Consider the following 21,553-nt stretch of genomic DNA (forward strand, 5'->3'; position numbering starts at 1 on the left):
AAAAAAACCCACCAAAAAAACAAAAGAATGTGTTTTAAAACAATTTATGATTTATATGTGTAAAAAAAAATGTAAAACAGATGTTCATATTCTTGTGTTTCTTTCCAGGAATCATGGGGAATGCTTAAATTGTTGAGTAAAGTACGCTCTCTCAGAGCGCGCGTGTGCGTGTGTATGTGTGTGCGCGTGTGTGTGCGCGCGCGCGCGTGCGTGCGTGTGTGTGCGTGCGTGTGTGTGCGTGTGTGTGCGTGTGTGCGTGTGTAGGCTCGCCGCTTCACAATGCGTACTGACACCTCTTCATTCCCGCTGCTGCAGAGACTCAGTGCGTCTACAGACAAACAGCTTCCTCCGATTAAACAGTAGCGCGCGTTATTTTCTATGTTTCTTTCCGCTTAACGCGTTTTATTTGACTTTCCTTGTGGCCAGAGAGTTTCTTGGATGCAGTTGTGGGATTTAATCATGTCCATTGCCTGAAGAACCTGCCCAATAGGGTTTCGCTGCTATCATGGATACTATTGGAGTTTCATTTCTAGACCCGTTGGAGGACTATGAGATCCTTCAGAGGATCGGAAGTGGCACGTACGGTGATGTGTTTAAGGTGAGAGACCTGGAGATCAGGAGCCAGGAATATTTTAACCTGCCCAAACATGGGAATGGAAACTACATGGCATGGAACTCTGTTTTTCATGGAGCACGGAAATGCTTGTGTATGCGTAGTGACTCATCAGCTCACCTTCTCCTCATTTAAGACTGTGCATTTTCCAATTTCCTCTGTTTATGCTTAGTGTTAATAATACTAAACTGTAACTTTTGTGGAACACTTACTTTCACCTTACTTAGGCAATACTAGGAGCTCAGTCCATTACTAGTCAGCTCTCATTACAGGTAATGTTGATTAACCACTAATTTATACACACTCAAACATTCAGACACAAGCAAACGACTACATCCTTCTGCTATTCATAACATAAGGCATGCAGGTGTGGCCTCGACATTCCATGAGTGGTTTCATGTCCTGCCTTACTGTTTTGGAGTGAAAAAAGAGAACCATCACTGTTATGCACAGCCTCTGTCATAATAGAGTGGGCTAGCAAAGAACCCTTTGGTATTTCTTACAGTAGATACAATAGACAAAGAAGCCTTTTCACACTCTATTGCCTATCTCAAATGGCTATTTAAAATGTGAAGATGATAAATACTCCACAGATTTAGAAAGCAGTAGTTTGGAGAAGTTGACTTATGGACGTGTCTTGCCAGGTGTAGTTTGGACGGAAAGTAAAAAAAACAAAAAAACAAAAAAACAAAAACATTTTTGGATTGCTGATCAAAGGTGGACCTACTTCCTGGCCAAACCATTGTCCTAAGCGACATTATTTAATGTTTTGCTGTAAGACCATTAAGGGCCACCTGACTGTCACTTACTCCAGAGCAGGAAGTCCACTGCCATGGCAGGAAAAACAACAGGAAGATAGCTCAGCTTAGTTCCAGGTTTTGTCCAGACATGCTTATTTTGCTGTGTTCATCAGTGATGGGAAGAAAACAAGGTGGCCATTTTTGTTAATAGACACGTACACTTATTATTATGTTGCACTAAGCGACATAAACAAGAGCACAGTGGAAATTAATTCCTGCACTCCAGCTTGTTTCCTTCCTTTTCCCTATACCCAATGATTTATTAAATTTAAATGGGTTTGATCTAATGGAAATTCTAATCTTAATTCTAGATGTAAATTTTAGGAAATTCTAAATTCTAGATCTAATGTAGGATTTCCATTATTCCATCAGCATAATTTCTACATATTTTAGATCACCTTATCATGAGGGTACTGATGCTGTATAAGCATTTATTTGCCACATATACATTACAGCACAGTGAAATTATTTTCTTTGCATATCCCAGATTGTTATGAAGAGGGCCAGAGCTAGCCATGATACAGTGCCACTGGAGCAGAGAGGGTTTCTGATCAGTAACCAACAGCCTTTAACCACAGAGTCACTATGTTACTGTAACAAAATAAAATAGATATAAACCCCAAAGTCAGCACTATGTTTGCTGGAGGCGTGTGCCGCCGGGCCTGTTCAGGGGGCATGAAATACTGATACCACTCTAAAAGGAACCTCCAGGCAGATTCAAAAATGTAACCATTGGTATATATGTTGTAAAAGTGCTTATGAAATCATTTGCCTCTTACAATGGTGGCACAGTAGTAGTTAAAACCTGGGTGGAAAATGAGGTGTCTTAGAGGTGAAAATAAATTTGAAAGAACTACAGTCATTTTGAAGGCAGATATTTTTGCCTATTTTTAAAAATCTGTTAAAAAAAAAAAAAAACCCAAACAAACCTCATATTATAAACCAAATGCTAAGGTAAACAAGTTAGCTAGCTCAGATGGAATTTGTTTAGACTGAGATATCTGTCCAGGAATAAAAGAACAACAAAACCCCAGATTCACACAAATGTTCATGTCATACAAAATGAAGCCAGAGACGAATTCCTTGCCCTCAGTCTAAGAAAAACTAAATTTAATGTAAAGTAAGGTTGTAGATATTAAAATTCTTAGCTAATGTTACTGGATCTTGCGCTTGTTAATTTTCGCTTTTAGCTTCTTGTTACTCCTGTAGGAAAATCTATGCATGTTTTAAAAACGTATTCTGCTTTAAAAATGAATCACATATAATTTGTGATCATCTGCTTTCCTAGTTTAACGAGTTTAATAAGTGTAATGAGTTGATCAAACACCCTAACTACAAATATCTGAGGCCAAAAAGTTCCTCAAAATTTGCTTTCACCACCACCATGTTTGTCATCAGGAGCAGGTCATGTACAAATCAAGACATTTCGTTCTACAGGCTACTGTTCCACAACTGGAAGTTGTTAAAATAATCACAGTCACCATGTCATTGTTCTTTATAAAATTCTAAAATAAGATGGTGTACTCAGTGCTCATTCAAATACTGTATGCTGGCACCATGCAGTGGTGGAGTAGAGTGGTGGTACACTGGGAAATTATTCATGAGATAGTTGCTAGGAAAGCTGGCTCTGTTCCTATTCTGTTCCTAACACTTTACTAAAGTAAACACTGTACGCTACAGTGTTGAAGTGAGCATAATGTGCTGTAGTAATGATGAGCACAGAATGCATATAAATTTTGAGTTTTATTTTCTTCTAGGCAAGGAACATCAAGACCTCAAAAATGGCTGCTATTAAAATTGTTAAGCTGGATCCGGGTAGGTAAACACTGTTACTCTAACAACCCACTCTTTGACTTATTGCAGATATATGCACTTAAAAAAACAAGAAAACGAACCCATAACATAACATCAGCCATGCAGTTATTTCTGCTTTGTTATTGATGACCATGCTGCTACTTTGTTTAATTTTCGTTTGACCTACTTACAGCTACAATTCAGTGGTGCCAAGACCGTTGTAGGATACATTGTTTTAGAGCTGTCAATGTCTCCTTTCATAACAAGTTTTATTAGTCAAGGAGTGAAATTACAGAGCTGTAATATAACACGTTGTGCCCCTTTCAGGAGATGACATCACATCTATTCAGCAGGAGATCACCACAATGAAGGAGTGCAAGCATAAGAATATTGTAGCCTATTATGGCAGCTACCACAGGTAGAGTTATGCAGGCCTGATGCTTCTGGTGTTTTCCAGCAGATGTCTGGACTCTAGCAATAAACACATTACTCACACAGGCAGTACTGTATTCTTTGCTCACACTTAAAATAGTTACATAGGCAGTAACTGAATTATTTTTTTTGTCAGCACAGGTTTAAACAGCACTGTAACTAAGATCTCCCCCACATTAATCACCAAAAGTATTTGGATTTGGACACCTGACCATCACATCCATATGTTGGTCTTTCCCAAACTGCTGCCATAAAGTTAGAAGCACACAGCTGTCTAGAATGTCTCTGTATGCTGTAGCATTAAGATTTCCCTTCTGGACCAAAGGGCCCAAACATGTTCCAGAATGCCCCTGTGCACAAACAGAGGTCCATAAAGACATGGTTTATACCTCTGGATGGAGCTCTCATCTACTCCAATTCCAGATGGACACACTAACTGTGGTTGCTGGGACTACGGTTGCTTCTAAGGCCCTGTGACTGCAATTACAACATACAGTTTTGCACTCGGGTCTCCTTTGAACAGTGGACTAGTTCAACATACAGATTTCATATAAAACCATAATGAACTTTCCTTTACTTTCACACTATCCGGTGTTACCCAGATGAGGATGGGTTCCCTTCTAAATCTGGTTCCTCTCAAGGTTTCTTACTCTTAACATCTTAGAGAGTTTTTCCTTGCCACCGTCGCCACCGGCTTGCTCAATTGGGATAAATTCACGCATTTAAAATCTGTATCCCATGTTTATATGTTTCTGTAAAGCTGCTTTGAGACAATGTCCATTGTAAAAAGCGCTATACAAATAAAATTTTATTAGATTGAAAAAAAGTTTATCAAGGTTGGTGTAGAAGAACTTGAATGTCCTGCACAGAGCCCTGTCCTCAACCCCACTGAACATCTTTGGAATGAACTGGAACAACAACTTCAGGCCAGGCCTCCTATCCCGACATCAGTGCCTGACCTCTTGTGCTCTTGTAGCAGAGTGGGCGAATCCCCACAGCCATGGTCCAAAATCTAATGGAATCCCTTCTCAGAAGAGTGGAGGTTATTATAACAGCAAACGGGGAGCAACTCAGTATTACTATCCATGGTTTTGCAATGAGTGTCAACATACTTATCACCATATAGTGTAGGTTACAAATACAATTGCAGAATTGTTTGTAAAACTGTGATCTCATTGTTGCATTTACAAATGATTACCTCTGATAGAAAAAATCATCCCCATACTTCTGTTTGTTCCTCAGAAACACAAAGCTGTGGATCTGTATGGAGTACTGTGGAGGAGGGTCATTGCAAGACATCTACCATGGTAAGCTCTGATTATTATAAACCTCTCAAATTCCCTACCACATTTTATTAAGAGTTAGTTGTATTCCTTCTCCACAGTAACTGGACCCCTAAAGGAGAAGCAGATTGCATATATCTGTAGAGAAACTTTGCAGGTGAGACGTTTTCTTTATTCTACACATTGCCCAGGTAATTATGAGACAGTGTTGCCTGTAGTTATTGGAAAATCATCTTGCCTTTTTCTCCTGGTAACATATCATTATGGTGCTCTAGACTGCAGATGTTGAGGAATATTTCTACATTTAGTGATTGTCTAATAAGGGTTTTGCCCATGCCTGTGGTTACTGGTATCTATTTGCTCGTATAATGCTGTAACTAAGTACAAGTTTCCTCTCTCTTTCACCTGCAGGGTTTAAATCATCTCCATGAAACTGGCAAAATTCATCGTGATATTAAGGTACAATATCCTTTTTTGTTTTAATTAACCAGTGATCAGTTTAAATGTATTTATTTTATAATATGTTTGAGACACTTTATAGCAGTGGCCACCAACCCTGTTTGTGGAGATCTGCCTTCCTGAAGACTTTAGCTCCAACCATGATTGTGTCGACCTGACCATCCAAACATTGCCTTAAGAAGTTCTTGATCAACTAAAACAGGAAGGTAGACCTCAAGGAAGAGGTTGAAACATGAACAGAGGACTTTTAAAAAATTAAATCAAAATGCTTCTGATAAGCAGCTCATTTCCAGCTCATTTCCAGTAAAGTAGAATTCCAGTAAACCTGTTTGGGCACCTCATATTCAAAATGGTATTTAGATAGACGCTTGTTACAGCTACAGATGTAGAATGTTATTATAGATTCACAGTTACCAAAATGCTTTCGCTTATTTGTTCCTGTTCAGTACACCAAATCTCCATAGGGAGACTTACTTGGTTTATAAAATTCTATATATGAATATAGAGTAAAGCACTACACCGGCATCTGTAGACACCAGTCAACGCTGATAAACAAAATGTTGCATTAAAGCACAATTTTTTAATCAAAAATAAATAAATAAATAAAAATACAGGCTTAAAAATGTATTGTATTGTCGTTTTTATGCAGGGCGCCAACATACTTCTTACTTTACGAGGAGATGTCAAACTGGGTCAGTAGGAATTTGTGGTGGCTTCATGCCACAGCCACACACAGCTTGTCATTTGTACAATCTCTACATTTCTTTGATAAGACATTCCTTTAGGTTTCTCATTATGATTTTTCTTTCTATTTCCTTCTGTCTTTCTATGCTCTGCCCTCTATCTCTGTCCTTGCAGCTGATTTTGGGGTTGCTGCAGAGATCAGTGCCACTGCTGCCAAGAGGAAATCTTTTATTGGAACTCCCTACTGGTGAGCCATCTGCACAATGACTAGGACCATCAGTACCCTTCAACTCATTCCCAATTTATCTCACTGCAGTAGGTCCTGTGCAGCACCAGCGATGACTAATGGTTCATGATAGATTTCTTTTTTTTCTTTTTCTTTTTTCTTTTTTGTTTTATGGAAGGACTGGAGGTTTTGCATTAATTAATTAAACAATTAACAATTCTGCTAATTCTAATTAGCTTAACAATTCTGTCAAATGTAATATGTTTCTGCTTATCCAAGGATGGCCCCTGAGGTTGCAGCTGTGGAGAAGAAAGGTGGCTATAACCACTTGTGTGACATTTGGGCGGTAGGCATCACTTCCATTGAGCTGGCAGAGCTGCAGCCACCCATGTTTGATCTTCATCCCATGAAGTAAGAATGATTTAGGTACATACAGCACTTGTGCAACATATTCATATGCACTTACAGAATGTAAAATACTTTTTGTGTTTTATAAGAGTAATTGTTGATAACAGCAACAATGGTTTGTCCCAGAGCACTGATGTTGATGTCGAAGAGCAGCTTTCAGCCCCCTAAACTGAAAGATAAGGCAAAATGGTAACATCATGTCTTTTGAGAGATAATAAGGATTGTTGTATGACTCTACAGTGTAATATAAAGCAGTTTAATATACAGTATAGTTTAATTTATTGTTTCATTTCTGATATGAGGCTTTTTGGTATTACTCTCACTTTGTAGGTCTGCAGGGTTTCATAGCTTTGTGAAGATGTGTTTGACGAAGAATCCTCGTAAGAGGCCCACAGCAGAAACTCTTTTACAGGTAAAAAAAACAAACAAACAAAAAAACAACAAAAAAAAAAAATCAAAGAATGAAGAAGAATTATAGTTTGTTATGTATATCACTAATATTGATACCCTTGGTATCAAATATGAGCAAGGAAGGCTGTGAAAAATTGTCTTTATTGTTTAACCTTTTGATCTTTTGTTTAAAAAATTCACAAAAATACTGTTCTGTCATGGATATCAAACAATTGCAAACACAACACAGGTTTATAAATATAATATATATTTGAAGTATATTCCCATTGATATTTAATTTTTTTTAGTCCACCTGGGTGACTGGTGAACAGGAAATTGTTCAACTATGACTTCCTGTTTCATAGGGGTATAAATATGAAGTAAAACATAGGCCAAATTACAATATATATAACAATGGTTCAGACAATGGAATATAGCTGTGATGTGCAGCAAAAGGTTGTTGAGCTTCACAAAATGAGAAGTGGCTATAAGAAAATAACACAAGGATTGAAAATGCCCATTTTCACAATCAAGGCAATAATTAAGAAGTTCCATTTCCACCATCAAGTTCCAGTCAACTGAAAATGTTATGAATCAACCTGGAAGAGGACGTGTGTCTATATTGTCTCAACGCACTGTGAAGAGGATGGTTTGAGTGGTCAAAAAAATCTCCAAGGATCACCGCTGGAGAATTGCAGAAGTTAGTTGCATCTAGGGGTCACAAAGTCTCCAGAACTACAATCTGAAGTCATCTACAGCACCACAAGCTGTTTGGAAGGGTTTCAAGAAAAAACTCTCATCCAAAATCAAACTCGAGTGTCTTCAGTTTGCCAGACACTACTGGAACTTCAAATGGGATCGGCTTCTATGGTCAGATGAAACCAAAACAGAGCTTTTTGGCAATAAACACCAGAGGTGATTTTGGTGCACACAGAGAGGTAGCCATATGGAAAAGTATCTCATGCACACGGTTAAATATGGTGGTGGATCTTTAATGTTTTGAGACTGTTTTTCTGCCAGAGGACCTGGACATTTTGTTAGGATGCATGGCATCATGGACTCTATCAAATATCAACAGATATTAAATGAAAACCTGACTGTCTCTGACAGAAAGCTTAAAATAGGCCGTGGTTGGATCTTCCAGCAGGACAATGATCCAAAACATACATCAAAATCAACACAAAAATGGTTTACTGACCACAACCTCATCAGGCATGATAGGAGAAGACTCAGAGCAGTTATCTTGGCAAAGGGAGGTAGTACAAAGTATTGATTAAAAGGGTGCCAGTAATTGTGCCACACGTATATTCAACAAAGATTTATTATTATTATTATTATTATTATTTTTACAATAAACCTGTGTTTTATCTGCAATTGTTTGATATCCATGAGAGCAGAGTATTTTTGTAATTTTTTTGAACAAGAGATCAAAAGGTTAAATGATAAAGACCATTTTCACAGCCTTCTTTGCTGATATTTTACCAAGGGTGCCAAAATTAGTGGAGTGCACTGTATAAGTTGTAATTTACTAAATGTTTTCATGAATACCTTTGTCTCCTGTCCTAGCATTCCTTTGTTACACAGCTACTGACCAGAAACCTAGTCATTGAGCTGCTGGACATGGCCAACAACCCAGATCTCCACCATGCACCCAGCATTGAGGACAATGATCATGACGTAAATAAGGCCTTTTTTAATGTCTTTTTTAAACCTCAGACTTGATATCTGATTTAGAAAGATGTAATTAATACTGATGTATTTATTACATGTGGGTGTATGTGGTGGTCATGCAATCACAGGCTAATGATGATACCCCAGATAAGATCCAGTCAAAGGGAAAGTGTTTACCAGTAGAGAGAAGTCTTTCTGAGGAACAGTGTGAGTATGAGAATACTATTGTATTACCTCGCATTTTCCCTCTCCCACATATGTATGGTGACGTAATCAAAAATCAGAAAACCCAGACAAAAAAAGCTGCAGATTAAAGCCACTGCATTTGGCTGGAAGAATTTTGCAATTGAAATTATTACTGATAAATCATGTCTTTAATAACCAGGGAAATAAACTACCAAGGTATGAAAGGTGAATTTGATATCAGAAAATCTTTAAGATTTTCTGAAATCTTTAAGATGTAGTTGACACAACCTTCAAATGAAAAGTTTAGAACATAAAAGTCATGAAGCCATAAAGCTATAAAAAGAGATAGTGAACTTATATAGTGCAAATGTAGAGGAATGCTTAAGAAATACCGTAGCATATTTGTGAATAACATAGACTGTGACATTGACACATTTTTGTGTACTGAGAAAAGAACAGTAAAAGTGTTTTTACTGTTAAAAGTGTTTTTACCTCCAATGACATCCAGTTACAATGGATGTCACTGGAGGAATCGATAATACACAATCAGTTATGTGTAGCATTTTTTTTTTGCAGATCCATGAATTCTTCAGTAAAATGTATTTGTAAAATATTTGATGAATTTGTATAATTTGTCTTTTCAAACATGAGATTATTCAGAGGGAAGTATTTGTGTTTATGAGTAAATCTAAAAGTGCCGTAATTGTTGCCTGATTGTGCATAAATAATCACGATAACTTTCTAACATTTCCTACAGTGTTGAAACTAGTTTTACTGATGTCGTTGATCTTTTTTTTATTAGAGTGTAAAAGTTGTAGTTTTGAATTCACATTATGTTATCGCTTTTGTTTTATCGCTTTTGTTTTATTGATGGAGTTATTTATTGAATGCTCTTGGACATTCAATCCACAGTGTTGAATTAACACCTACAGTGTTTATTCATGTCCAACTGGACACAAATGAACTCTGAAAGAGTTCATTCAACACTCTAGGCATTAATTCAACCCTGGGGATTTTGCTGTGTACTTTTCTCAGTACAGAGAAATGTTTTGGAGTTGTTTGTGTAAGCACACATAAGCTACAGATAAGTTAGATAGAGATTAGATTGGAGAAACCTACGTCCAGACCCAATTCTGACATCAGTAACTAATATAATTTACTGTATATTATTATGACTTGCTTCACTCAATGCACAGGCAGTGTTTGTCAGCTCCACATGTGTACATGCACACAACAATACAGACGCACACTCTCACACACACACATAGTTTAATGTATTTTTGTGACACAATGGAGACATTCAAGCAAGCAGGCAATGATGATGTCAGTGGGCACAGAACCCATAGAGCTGGCACTGTTTTATACACGCCTATGGCATGTCCTCTGCTTGTGACGTACCCACACTCAAACACATACACAACCAGACTTTGGCAGAGCCATATGAAATGGGACCCAGTCAACAGTTCCAAGGATGAAGTGTGTGTGTGTGCGTGTGTGTATATGTGTGTATATGTGTGTATATGTGTGTATATGTGTGTATATGTGTGTATATGTGTGTGTGTATGTGTGTGTGTGTATGTGTATGTGTGTGTGTGTGTGTGTGTGTGTGTGTTTGTGTGTGTGTGTATATGTGTGTGTATGTGTATGTGTATGTGTGTGTATGTGTGTGCGCGCGTGTGTGTGTGCGTGTGTGTGTGGTGTTCAGCTACATAGGCACTGAGGCACTATTGTCACATGTCCTATTAGTAAGATTACAACATTCAAATGGTGTGACACAATGAAACTATTCTGTAGTATTGATGGAAATGACACAAACATTCACATTAACGGTGTAACAAAATGGTTGGAAGAATACACATCCAGACAGAGAGAAGCTTTGGGTATCAAATGAAAAAATACAGTGGAATGGACTTAATTGAGGTATGTCATAAATCTACACAAAATACACTGTAATCAATTGATATAAATCAATATAGTTTACAAAATTATTTACAAATAAAAAACTTAGTTTAGTTGAATGGACTCTATTTGTGTGCAGTTAGAAGTGGAAGTTCCTGGAAGATCCCAAGGAGAACATAAACAAACAAATAAACAAATAGAAACATGTAGACCAAAGAGCTTTTCAAAACAAGCCCAGAATAAAATTCTGGAAAATTATAAATCGGTTAGATAAAAAAAACAACAACCAAGCGTTGTATATCCCACAGAGCACCATTAGTTCCATTAGTAAAACAAACCCCAAAAAGAATATGGCACAAGTGAGACTTTGCTTAGTGAGCTATCCATCAAAAGTCAGTGGCCAGGCATTAGTCAGCGAGGCAATCAAGAGGCTACCACCACCATGCTACACTGTGGGGAGAATGTTCTCAGGGTGATGAGCAGTATTTGGTTACCACCAAACTTAGCACATTGTACCAAAGCCAAAAAGTTCAACTTTGGTCTCATCATGTTCTAGGCTTCAGTTCCAGCTTGTAACTTAAATACAAAATACAGAAATTTTGAAGGAGGTGAATACTTATGCAAGACACTATACATAGACTACTTTTAAATACAGATGAATACAACTAACTCAGGAAAAACATTTTTTTCTACCATTCCTTTTTATTTTAGTTGATCAGGTCAAATTTGCACCTCTGAGGAGGAAAGAGACAGATCCATATCCAGATCTGGTGAGTTTGAACTTTATTTAAATAATCACTGGAATATTAAACATACAACAGTATCTTTACTAAATCACTGGGAATATTCTTACTGTTTTGTAAATCCATTCTGAAACACTCTGAATGTTTGTGGTTATAGCTTAGGTGGTGGTGATAATAGTTTCTTCGTATAATTTTCGTTTGGCTTAATTATGAAGATATAGTGATGATTTCAAGATAATTGGAGTGTATTCCTCTCAGGATTCTTGTGATGACTGGAGCATTTCTGGTGATGAAACCGAGTCTCCGTAAGAAAACTTTAAATTAACTTAAATTAATAGCATAAACTGATTTCATGGTTCATATGTGACAGTGAGAACACTTGTTGAAACCTGATCACCTTGTCACATATGAAAGTGAACATGCTGTGGTCATGTGGTTGGATTTTGTTTGACTCATACGAATGAAAACTCAGTCATTATAACAAAGGTACAAAGGTTACTATAACCTTTTTGTAATGTTTTCATGCAAGTAGAATTGAGTGAATTGTTACACATGTGTAAGTGTGAGACCCTGTTGCTTATGCATGACCATATTTTGTCTCTCTCATTAAAATGAAAACAATCATCAAGACAAAGAAAGGTGGTCTCACATGACAAATGGCCACTTTCTGTTACATATGAACCTTCACCAAATTGTTCGGATTGTTAGTTACAACCTGAGCAGAACATTAAACATTTCATTCCAAAATCCCAAATATAAATATAATGCTTGGTGGTTTTGCAGGAGTCTCTTGGAATGTGTGGAAGAGGAACTGCAGCAGAGGTAGGAAGTAGCTCAAGGTCATCTTCTGCATCTGAAATTTAGTGCAGCCATAGAAATCAAGGTCTTTCTTATTCAGTGTCAGAGTTGGTCCATGTTTTATGCTCTAAAATATTCTATCACTCTCAGTGTTGAGGATGAGGCATGCTGTAGATAATTGGATTGGACTGAGTTCTGTTATATTTAATTATATGATTCTTTTACTGTATTTGTCATTATTATGTTCTCACCCATTTCAGGAGCCTGACAATAAAAGAACAGCCGTCCTTTGGGGTATGGTTTGAAATACAAATACCTTTTAAACAGTTAGAATGTAATTACCAGAGTGACTCAAATAAGACCCTTAAATGTGTGACAAAAAATAGAGTACATTAAATATATCGTTGCAAACGTGCACTCCTGGTCTATTGTTCTCAATAGCCTCTTGTACTGTTACCTTAAACCTGATACAGTTTTGTGACACCTATTTGCAATAAACAATGCAAAAGAAAAAAATATATATAAGGTTTTCATTTGATGCTGATGTGAGTTATTTTTGATGTTGCATAGTGGGGGAAGAGGAAAAGTGGATTATTCAGTCCTCCACCAGTATCAGCCACTGCATCACTTCCTCCTATGAGCAATTTCAGTACAGCTCATCAGGGCACAGATCTAACCCTGAGGCCCAGTGCTTCCCTAAAGTCTGATACAACTCTTCGGCCCAAATCAGGTATTACAGAGATGCTCAAGAGCCCCCCCCCCCCCCCAACATATTCGAATACTTCGAATCACTCTCCATTGCATATGTAACTTATATAAAACTAACAGACAAATGGATGAATGGGTGGGCCAAAAAGAGACATTTTCTTTCACTGATTCATTGTTGTATTGTATTAATTCTCACTTGTCTCAGATGCTTCCTAAAGCTAACTGCAGTCTTGCAAATGCAAAAATTCAAGCTTGGTCTTGCTTTAAAAAAATTCTACTCTTTTGTGTCTTACTACTGCTTTTATTCCAATCACTCCACAGCTCTGATAAGATGCTCAGCCAGTCATGATGTGCGGCAGTGGTGCAGTGACCCTTGTGTTCCTGAGGAGGATGATAATCAAGATGAGCAGCAAAGCCTTTCTGCCAGCAAGGACACAGCTCTCTCTCCTGAGTGGAGTACAATGAGAAAGAAAGCGGAAGATTCGGTCAGACACACAATGTCTTTGTTTAAGTATTTTGGCTTCTAACTTGTTTGTAAATACTCGTTGTGTCACACCGAGTGATTTTAGAGGGCATTTTACAGAAGTTCGCATTCTTTACTTTTGCAGTGAAGTTCATATTTGGATAGCTTGTTTAATTTAATGGGACTTTTTTTTGTTGTTTTGGCTCCATGTTGCGGCATGTTTTTAAATTAAACAGCGACAGTGAAATCAACATTAAACTTCTAAAATGTTCAATATGTGCTTAAACGTTTCAATTAATAAAAGTAGTACTGACCAGTGCCACTAACACAAACAACACACGTTTTTTTTTTTCTTTTTGTTTTGTTGTGTTTTAACCTTTAATCTGTAGAGAGCTGATTCTCATGGACTCCCTCCTACCCCCCAAGTCCATGTAAGTGTTTCCCCATTTACTCACATGTGCTCTGGTGAACTCTTCCGCTTTCTCTTTTACATCACATGTAGTAATTAGAGTTACTAAAGGGATTTCCTACTTATTTTTCCTAATACTTAATATACTGCAAACAAATCTACATGACTTTTAGGAGCATAATATAGTGTTACGTGTTAAAACATGAATTCACATGGCAGTGACACATTACATTGTATTTTGGGTCTTTGCTATGTCACACTGGCTAGAGCAAGTTTTAAGAACAAAGGTTTTTTTTGTTGCTGTTTTTTTTAAAAAACATTTTTGCTTTAGCATTTAACTTCATACTGCAATATTTTCACATATGAGAGTTCCTCAAAAATAATCTCAGTCTCTGTTCTCTTGCACAGATGGGGGCCTGTTTCTCGAAAGTGTTCAATGGCTGCCCATTAAGAATCCACTGTGCTGTGACATGGGTTTTTCCAAAAACTAGAGGTAGGAATTTGCTGAATAATGTTCATTATTTATAGCACAATGCTGGTGAATTCTCAATTCCAATTGGTCAGATGCCAAATCACAGCTTTTTGCATTGCACTGCTGCTACATGAATGATCTGGTGAACAGGTGTTCCTATTAAAGTGGCTGATGAGTTACACAGGACTTATATAGCAGATGTGCCGCATAAACAAGTTAAAAATGTGTGTAATTGTTGAAATGATGATGATTATGTAAAGATGATCTGTGAGGAGACATTTATTCATATTTTTTGGAAGGATTACCACTGTAACAGTCGGAGATAAAGCTATTCCTTTCTTCAAGGAAAGCGTTCTGGAAAGCGTTGCATTTTTGGTTTCCCATTAACATGACAAGCTGCAGTTTAACAAAAAAGCCTATAAATATAAAGACAGAGAAAAGAGAGGCTGATAAGGGAACAACTGTTTAGAGGTGTTATAATGAAAGTCATAACAGGAACTAAGTTGTTTAGCGGGCGTTCTACAACAGTAAATGTAACGATAGATGGGTAAAAATAACTTTTTTAGTGAATAAAATTTTTTATTTGTTGGTAAATTTCTGCGGTATAAGAACGATATTTGTTGTGTTGTATTGCTTACTTATGCTAATGTTATTTTGCTAATGTCCATACGGTCTGCATTCATACTGACCCATCTGTGACTGTTTTAAAAACTTATTCTAGATCAGTACCTTATACTGGGGGCAGAGGAGGGGGTCTACACACTCAACTTAAATGAGCTTCATGAGGACACTTTGGAAAAGGTTCTTTCACATTTTACTGCTGCATTGGGTTTTAGTAGGATATTTATTGTTTAATACTATCTCATCACTACATTACAATCAGTTGTTTTGGCATACATAAATGTATAATATACTGCATGTTCTTCTATTTAAGTTTTAAGAAGTATAGAGTAGAACTTTAAATATACACATTTACACTGACATGGGAACTAACCTTGTGATGTTCATGACGAATCTCATTCCTCTTTACAGTTACTGCCACAGAGATGTACATGGCTGTATGTCATGAACAATGTCCTCATGTCTGTCTGTGGTGAGTTAGAGCCTTTTTCAATGTTCCCCCCACCAGTGACTTTAACAAAGTAATAATACAGGCTGTCCTCTGCAAAGTTAAAGCACTTGTTTCTCTGTATGACACCTTTTGTATAGGAAAGTCATGTCAGCTTTACTCTCATAGTCTGACTGCTCTGTTTGAGCAACGTGGACATGTCCAGAGGAAACCGAGTCACTTATCCCTCAGCACCAACCGCTTTACTGATAGAATCATCCACAGGTAAACACAGAGTCTCTTTTTCATGCCAGTTATGTAAATTACTAAGTAGAAAATAATCCAAAAATGCCAAAGCCATATTTTGGTTATAATAAATGGGCAATTTCGGGCATTAAGTCATATATTATGTCATATGCAGTTGTCTTGGGGGAAAAAATTAAACCCACCAATAAATGAACACACCACTAGGGAGCCTTCCACATACAGTCCCCTCTGAAAGTATTGGAACGATAAGGCCAATTCTTTAGTTTTGGCTATATGCTGAATACATTTGGGTTTGAAATCAAAAGATGAATATGAGATAATAGATCAGAATTTCAGCTTTTATTTCCTGATATTTACATATAGATATGTTAAACAACTTAGAACATGGCAGACCACCAATTTTTCAAGTGAGCAAAAGTATTGAAACAGATACACTTGAAGTAAATTAAAGTAAATAACACTTAATATTTGGTTGCATATCCCTTGCTTGTATCAAGTGCATCAAGCTGGTGACCCACTGACATCACCAAATTGTTGCATTCTTCTTTGTGAGGCTTTTCCAGACTTTTACTGCAGCTTCTTTCAGTTGATGTTGGTTTTGGGTTTCTATCTTCAGTCTCCTCTTCAGGTCTGGTGACTGACTTGGCAAGTCGAAAACCTTCCACTTTTCCCCCCTGATGAAGTCCTTTGTTGAATTGGCAGTGTGTTTTGGGTCATTGTCTTGCTGCATAATAAAGCTCCTCCCAATTTGATTGAATGCATTTCTCTGTAAATTGGAAGATTGTTTCTGTAGACTTCTGAATTCATTCTGCTGCTACCATCATGAGTTCAATCATCGATAAAGATTAGTGAGCCTGTTCCAGAAGCAGCCATGCAAGCCCAAGTCATGACATTACCTCTACCATGCTTGACTGATGGACTCGTATGTTTTGGATCAGGAGCAGATCCTTTCTTTCTCCACACTTGTGCCTTTCCATCACTTTGGTAGAGGTTAAATTTGGTTCCACAACTTTGGTGGCTCATCTCTGTATTTATTTTTGAAATCTTATCTGGCTTTCCAATTCTTACTGCTGATGAGTGATTTGCATCTTGTGGCATGGTCTCTATATCTCTGCTCTCTAAGTCTTCTTCAAATGGTGGCTTGTTATACCATTACCCCTTCCCTGTGGAGGTTGTTTTTGATCTGGCCAACTGTTGGAAAGGCGTTTTTCTTCAACATTGAAAAAATTCTTCTGTCGTCTACCACAGTTGTTTTCAGTGGTCTTCTGGTCCTTTTGGTGTTCCTAAGCTCACCAGTGCATTCTTTCTTTTTAAGAATGCACCCAATAATTGTACCTTTTCGCTGTCTCTCTGATTTGTTTGTTTTGATTTTTTCAGCCTAATGATGGCTTGCTTCACTGACAGTCACAGCTCTTTGGACTTCTTGTCAATGTCCAAATATTTTTGGACCTGACTGTATATTAATCATGTGCTCACTCCTATACATCATTTTTTCCAATATTAACAACTTCTTTAGTGGATTCTCCATACATATGGCTAAAAGCGTGTGTAATTGTTGGTATGATGAAGCTTTCTGTGAGGAGATGTTTGTTTAGCATTTTTGGAAGGAGTCTCCAGTGTCAGCTTTATAACAGTCAGAAGTAAAGCAGTTCCTTTATGTTTCCTGACATCATGTTTCACTGTCTTCAGGACAGAGGACTCAACATATTAATATATGATCATAATGTGATCAAATTATCTGATGATCATTAAATAATTTTTACAGCTAAATTCAGGTAATAGTCATATTATTAGTGTGCGTTCACAACTGCCACCTCTTTTTATTTTACAGGAAGTTTGCAGTGTCACTGAAAATCCCAGACACTAAAGGCTGTCGAAAGTGTAGTGTTGGTAAGGATGTTTTTGTGCAGCTCTCTATTTAGCATGTGGCTATTGTGATTATATTTATTAGACCTCTTAATTTGTAAATAGAATCAAGGGCAATTTTATGCTAAATGTTTTTTCTTTGCAATCTTTTTGTTCCTTCCACAAGCTCGTAACCCGTATACTGACAGCACGTTTCTTTGTGCGGCTGTGCCCTCTGGACTTGTTCTGCTCCTGTGGTATGAGCCCCTGCAGAAGTTCATGCATCTAAAGGTGAGTGCATTGCTTTCTTTGCCTCTTCTTTGCTAATCTTGTGTTGTATTAGACAAACATTACTAAGCATTCACTTTGCTTTCATTCTCTCCACTCTCTCATAGCACATAGCTGTAAGTCTGCCTGACCCTCTGGTCATTTTTGAGCTACTTGTTTTGGTCACGGATGAGCTTCCTCAGCTCTGTGTAGGTGTGAGGGAATGCCAGCCAAGAAGTGATGACCCTCAGACAAAGCAGCAACTAAAGTTTGACATAATTGAACTGAATGGCACACCAAATTCTAATACAGGTGCTTGTTGATGACGTGTGCAGCACCATTTGAATTAGGCGTGGTATGTTATCATTATATTACATTGTTTCTTTACATTAATGATTGCTCTTTGTGTGTGTGTGTGTGTGTGTGTGTGTGTGTGTGTGTGTGTATGTAGATAGTGAATGTGTAAGAGCAGGGCAGGTAACACAGCTGGACAGAGATACAGTCCTGATTGCATTAGAAAGTGAGTACACTATACTTTATCTGCAAATCAAATACTTCAAGTGCCCATATTGTATTGTATTGTATCTCACCATCAGTGTTGTGCCTCTTACTATAGAAACAGTGAAGATTGTCAATCTGCAGGGTGTCCCAAGCATGGACTTAGCCTCAGAAATGGAGTTTGGTTTCCCCATTGAGACTTTAGGTGAGAAAGCATACTTGATAAATACTCATAATCATAGTCATTTCTTTTGATTGAACCCTTTTTAATAAAAACTTAAATATAAAACTTTTCAGATAATATTTAGGATTTTATACATATATATAAAAACTTTTTACATTTCTCTGCACTGGCATTTATTATTTATGCACTTAAATCTTGGGTTTGCCCTTAAATTAAGTAATTTGACCATCATTATTCTATAGTCTTTTTGTTTATGAATTTTATTGAATGTTTATTTTACTATTATCTCTTTTTTTTATCTTTTTTTACCATGTATTTTTGTCTCTGGTGTTCGTTGTGTATCTTGCAAAAGGACTACATATAAATGAAAAACACTTCAATTCATACACTTAAAGTCCACAAAACTGTGGAATTGACTATTAAAGGAAGCAACTGATTTGTAAATTTTATTACATTTTTTTTACAGTTTGTCTACAAGATAGTGTTTTAGCCTTCTGGAAACATGGACTTAAAGGACGCAGCCTGTACAACTGTGAGGTATTTCAGTTTAGCAATCAACCCGTTTCTTATAGCTAAGCCTTATGGCTAACTTCTAAAACGTAGTTGAAGAGAAATAGCTTTACAGAATCTGCTTTTCCTATTTTCTTTAACTGAAGATACCATTTAATATATTTTTGTAACCTGTGTGAGTTTGAGGCAGAACTCAGCATGCTGTTTATTAGGACTAATCCAATAATTATAGTCACGGTTTATAGAGAAGGTCAAAAAACAGGCAAGCAGCGTCAAACAAGCAATGTCTATGATTAAAAAAAGCAAACAAGCAAGCAAAAAAACATGGAAAATGTGCAAGGGTAAATACTACAAAACATGGAAACTAGAAAACAAGGCTCCGATTTAATGACACAAATGCACGATAAGACTAGAATCAAAACAAATGCATGGGTCAACACAACACATGACATGAACTCAAAACTGAACATAAATGCAGTGCTCTTTACACTCAGAAACACATCTTGCGCTGAGAGGGGGAATTTGTGACTGAACCCCTGCGCCTTAATCTGATTGTATAAATGTGTATGTTAGATATTTTTATACCTGAATTTTCTGAATTACTGCAGAATTGTAAAGGTTTATAATGATCTACAATATGATCTTATATACTTGGATACATAATTTCATACTATTTAAATCCTAGATTGGATGTATATCTCCTGACCTTGAAGTCATATTTCTGCTTTACAGATAACACAAGAAATCACAGATGAAACTCGAGTATTTCGGGTTTTAGGCACAAACAGGTAATAGAAATTATTTCTCTCGGTGTCGCTATGCCTGTTTTTTTTTTTTTTTTTCAAAGTAATGCAACTTAAGTTGATTTTAATTTAACTTCAGTAAACTTAAATTGATATTAAAAATATTTTACAGAGACATTGTTTTACAAAGCACCCCAACTGACAACCCTTCATCACCCAGCAATTTATATATTTTAACTGGTCACGAAAACAGCTACTGAAAGGAGACAAACAACGGGGAGAGACCAAGGAAACTGGAGATGATAGAGAGACATACCAAAATGATTCTGGAGTAATAACAAGTCCATCAAGTAAAGCCTTATTGTCACCTGTCTGAAGTGTAAACCTTCATGCTCTGTAACAGATGGACACTACACATGAACTCAGCACTCAGAAAACATCTCAGCACTGACAAATGCTCATTTTATGAATGCACTGAAATCCCCAAATAGAGCTATGGAGGACTTCTTTATAACCATTCATTCTGCCCTTTGTGTCCTTGCACCTTACCTTATTATGAAATGGTTCATTTTGAGATGGTACACTATAATGACATGTATGTAAGCACTATCAATGAAGTCAGTCTGACTGAAATATAAACAGACTGATTCATAAATGATTCAGATGACAACATTTAGTGTGATGGTTAATGTCTGTGCAGTTCTTAATGGAAAAATCCACCCTAAAAGACTTGCATATTAATATTTATTGAGTTAAGTGTTGGTTAACTGTTTATTAACTGTTCCTACATTACCAACAATGCTGTTCCAATACCTGCTGATAGCAGTGCCAGTGGGATCTATCTCTCGCTTCATCCCTATTTAAAGAAACTGATGCAGCTTAGTCCTTTGGTCTGTTAGTCTTTACGCTCTCTCACCTACTCATCTGTACACTCAGCTCAAACAGATAAGGTTCCAAAGCTTCAGCTTTAATTCTAATATTGCCATCAATGTTATAATCTTGTAGATTTCCAACTAGCCAAGCCAAGTTATCACTTATGCTTGCGATCATTAAAAGTATTCTGCTATTAAGTGGCAATGTCCCCACTTGCTGGAGAGACAGCCGCTATCTTCTCATGGGGATAATGAAAATACAGCACCAACCAACAATTTAACATGATAATCACTAGGCATATCATAAATATGTCAATATAAATATAATTTATGTGGTTAAGGTTGGGTGGCTTCCTTTAAAAGACCATCTGCTTAAAAATTAAATGTGACTAGCAGTGAAGGGAAACTAGTAGCGGGATGCTGATTCACAGATATTGATTTTTAAAAAAATATTTTCAGTGAAACTGTACTTTTAATCTGATAATAGGGAAAGTGATTGACTGTGTTTACTATAAACTGGTACACATGGGCAAAAATGTTAAAATATGCCTTGTGCATTTATGCATTTACCTCATTTACAAAAAGTGTTTAAATTGTAAATAAAGATCAGAGATGTTAGAACACGTTGCAGCAGGGTGGACTGTAATGGCTCATCTTATATGAGGATGTTTACACTAGTGTTAGATTGTTTTGTCTTCGATTCCAGGTGCTAATGAGAATTGAGGGACAAGCACACACAAAATGTAAAAGAAGGAAGGTTTATTGGATCTTCACAGTTTTCAAGCAGAGATCAGTGATGTTTCTTCTCATGTGTTACCCCTGTAACTCTTCCTAGCAGAATTGAACAGAATTTCTGTCAACACAAATGCTTCCTAACTTGT

The 21,553-nt window shown here is 37.0% G+C and overlaps 1 protein-coding gene across 2 annotated transcripts; it reads left to right on the forward strand.

Annotated features, from left to right (window-relative positions):
- The first annotated feature begins 227 nt into the window (after positions 1-227).
- On the forward strand, positions 228-20,317 carry map4k2 (mitogen-activated protein kinase kinase kinase kinase 2). Of its 2 annotated transcripts, none has more exons than XM_053628851.1 (32): positions 228-598; positions 3,171-3,228; positions 3,535-3,625; positions 4,882-4,946; positions 5,024-5,079; positions 5,334-5,381; positions 6,031-6,073; positions 6,240-6,312; positions 6,571-6,702; positions 6,826-6,888; positions 7,030-7,111; positions 8,656-8,766; positions 8,889-8,967; positions 11,557-11,615; positions 11,847-11,893; positions 12,372-12,410; positions 12,647-12,680; positions 12,957-13,116; positions 13,416-13,579; positions 13,947-13,988; positions 14,375-14,459; positions 15,160-15,239; positions 15,471-15,531; positions 15,648-15,771; positions 17,585-17,643; positions 17,786-17,889; positions 17,994-18,177; positions 18,317-18,385; positions 18,482-18,568; positions 19,014-19,084; positions 19,790-19,845; positions 19,973-20,317. In XM_053628851.1, the coding sequence occupies exons 1-32, from the start codon at positions 506-508 to the stop codon at positions 20,058-20,060; spliced, it is 2,607 nt and encodes an 868-aa protein (XP_053484826.1). In that variant the 5' UTR covers positions 228-505; the 3' UTR covers positions 20,061-20,317. The 2 variants fall into 2 exon arrangements, with proteins under 2 accessions (XP_053484826.1, XP_053484827.1); XM_053628852.1 differs by lacking the exon at positions 228-598 and adding an exon at positions 845-885.
- The last annotated feature ends 1,236 nt before the right edge of the window (positions 20,318-21,553 follow it).

This window comes from Ictalurus furcatus, chromosome 7, assembly GCF_023375685.1.
Source record: "Ictalurus furcatus strain D&B chromosome 7, Billie_1.0, whole genome shotgun sequence".
NCBI lineage: Eukaryota > Metazoa > Chordata > Actinopteri > Siluriformes > Ictaluridae > Ictalurus > Ictalurus furcatus.

Bases quoted from the DNA above. Each gene is read 5' to 3' on its own strand.
- map4k2 (XM_053628851.1), top strand. From the start codon at position 506: ATGGATACTATTGGAGTTTCATTTCTAGACCCGTTGGAGGACTATGAG. The intron at 8,767-8,888 runs GTAAATAAGGCC...ATGCAATCACAG, and splicing joins TTGAGGACAATGATCATGAC to GCTAATGATGATACCCCAGA. The intron at 18,178-18,316 runs GTGCTTGTTGAT...GTGTGTATGTAG, and splicing joins CACACCAAATTCTAATACAG to ATAGTGAATGTGTAAGAGCA.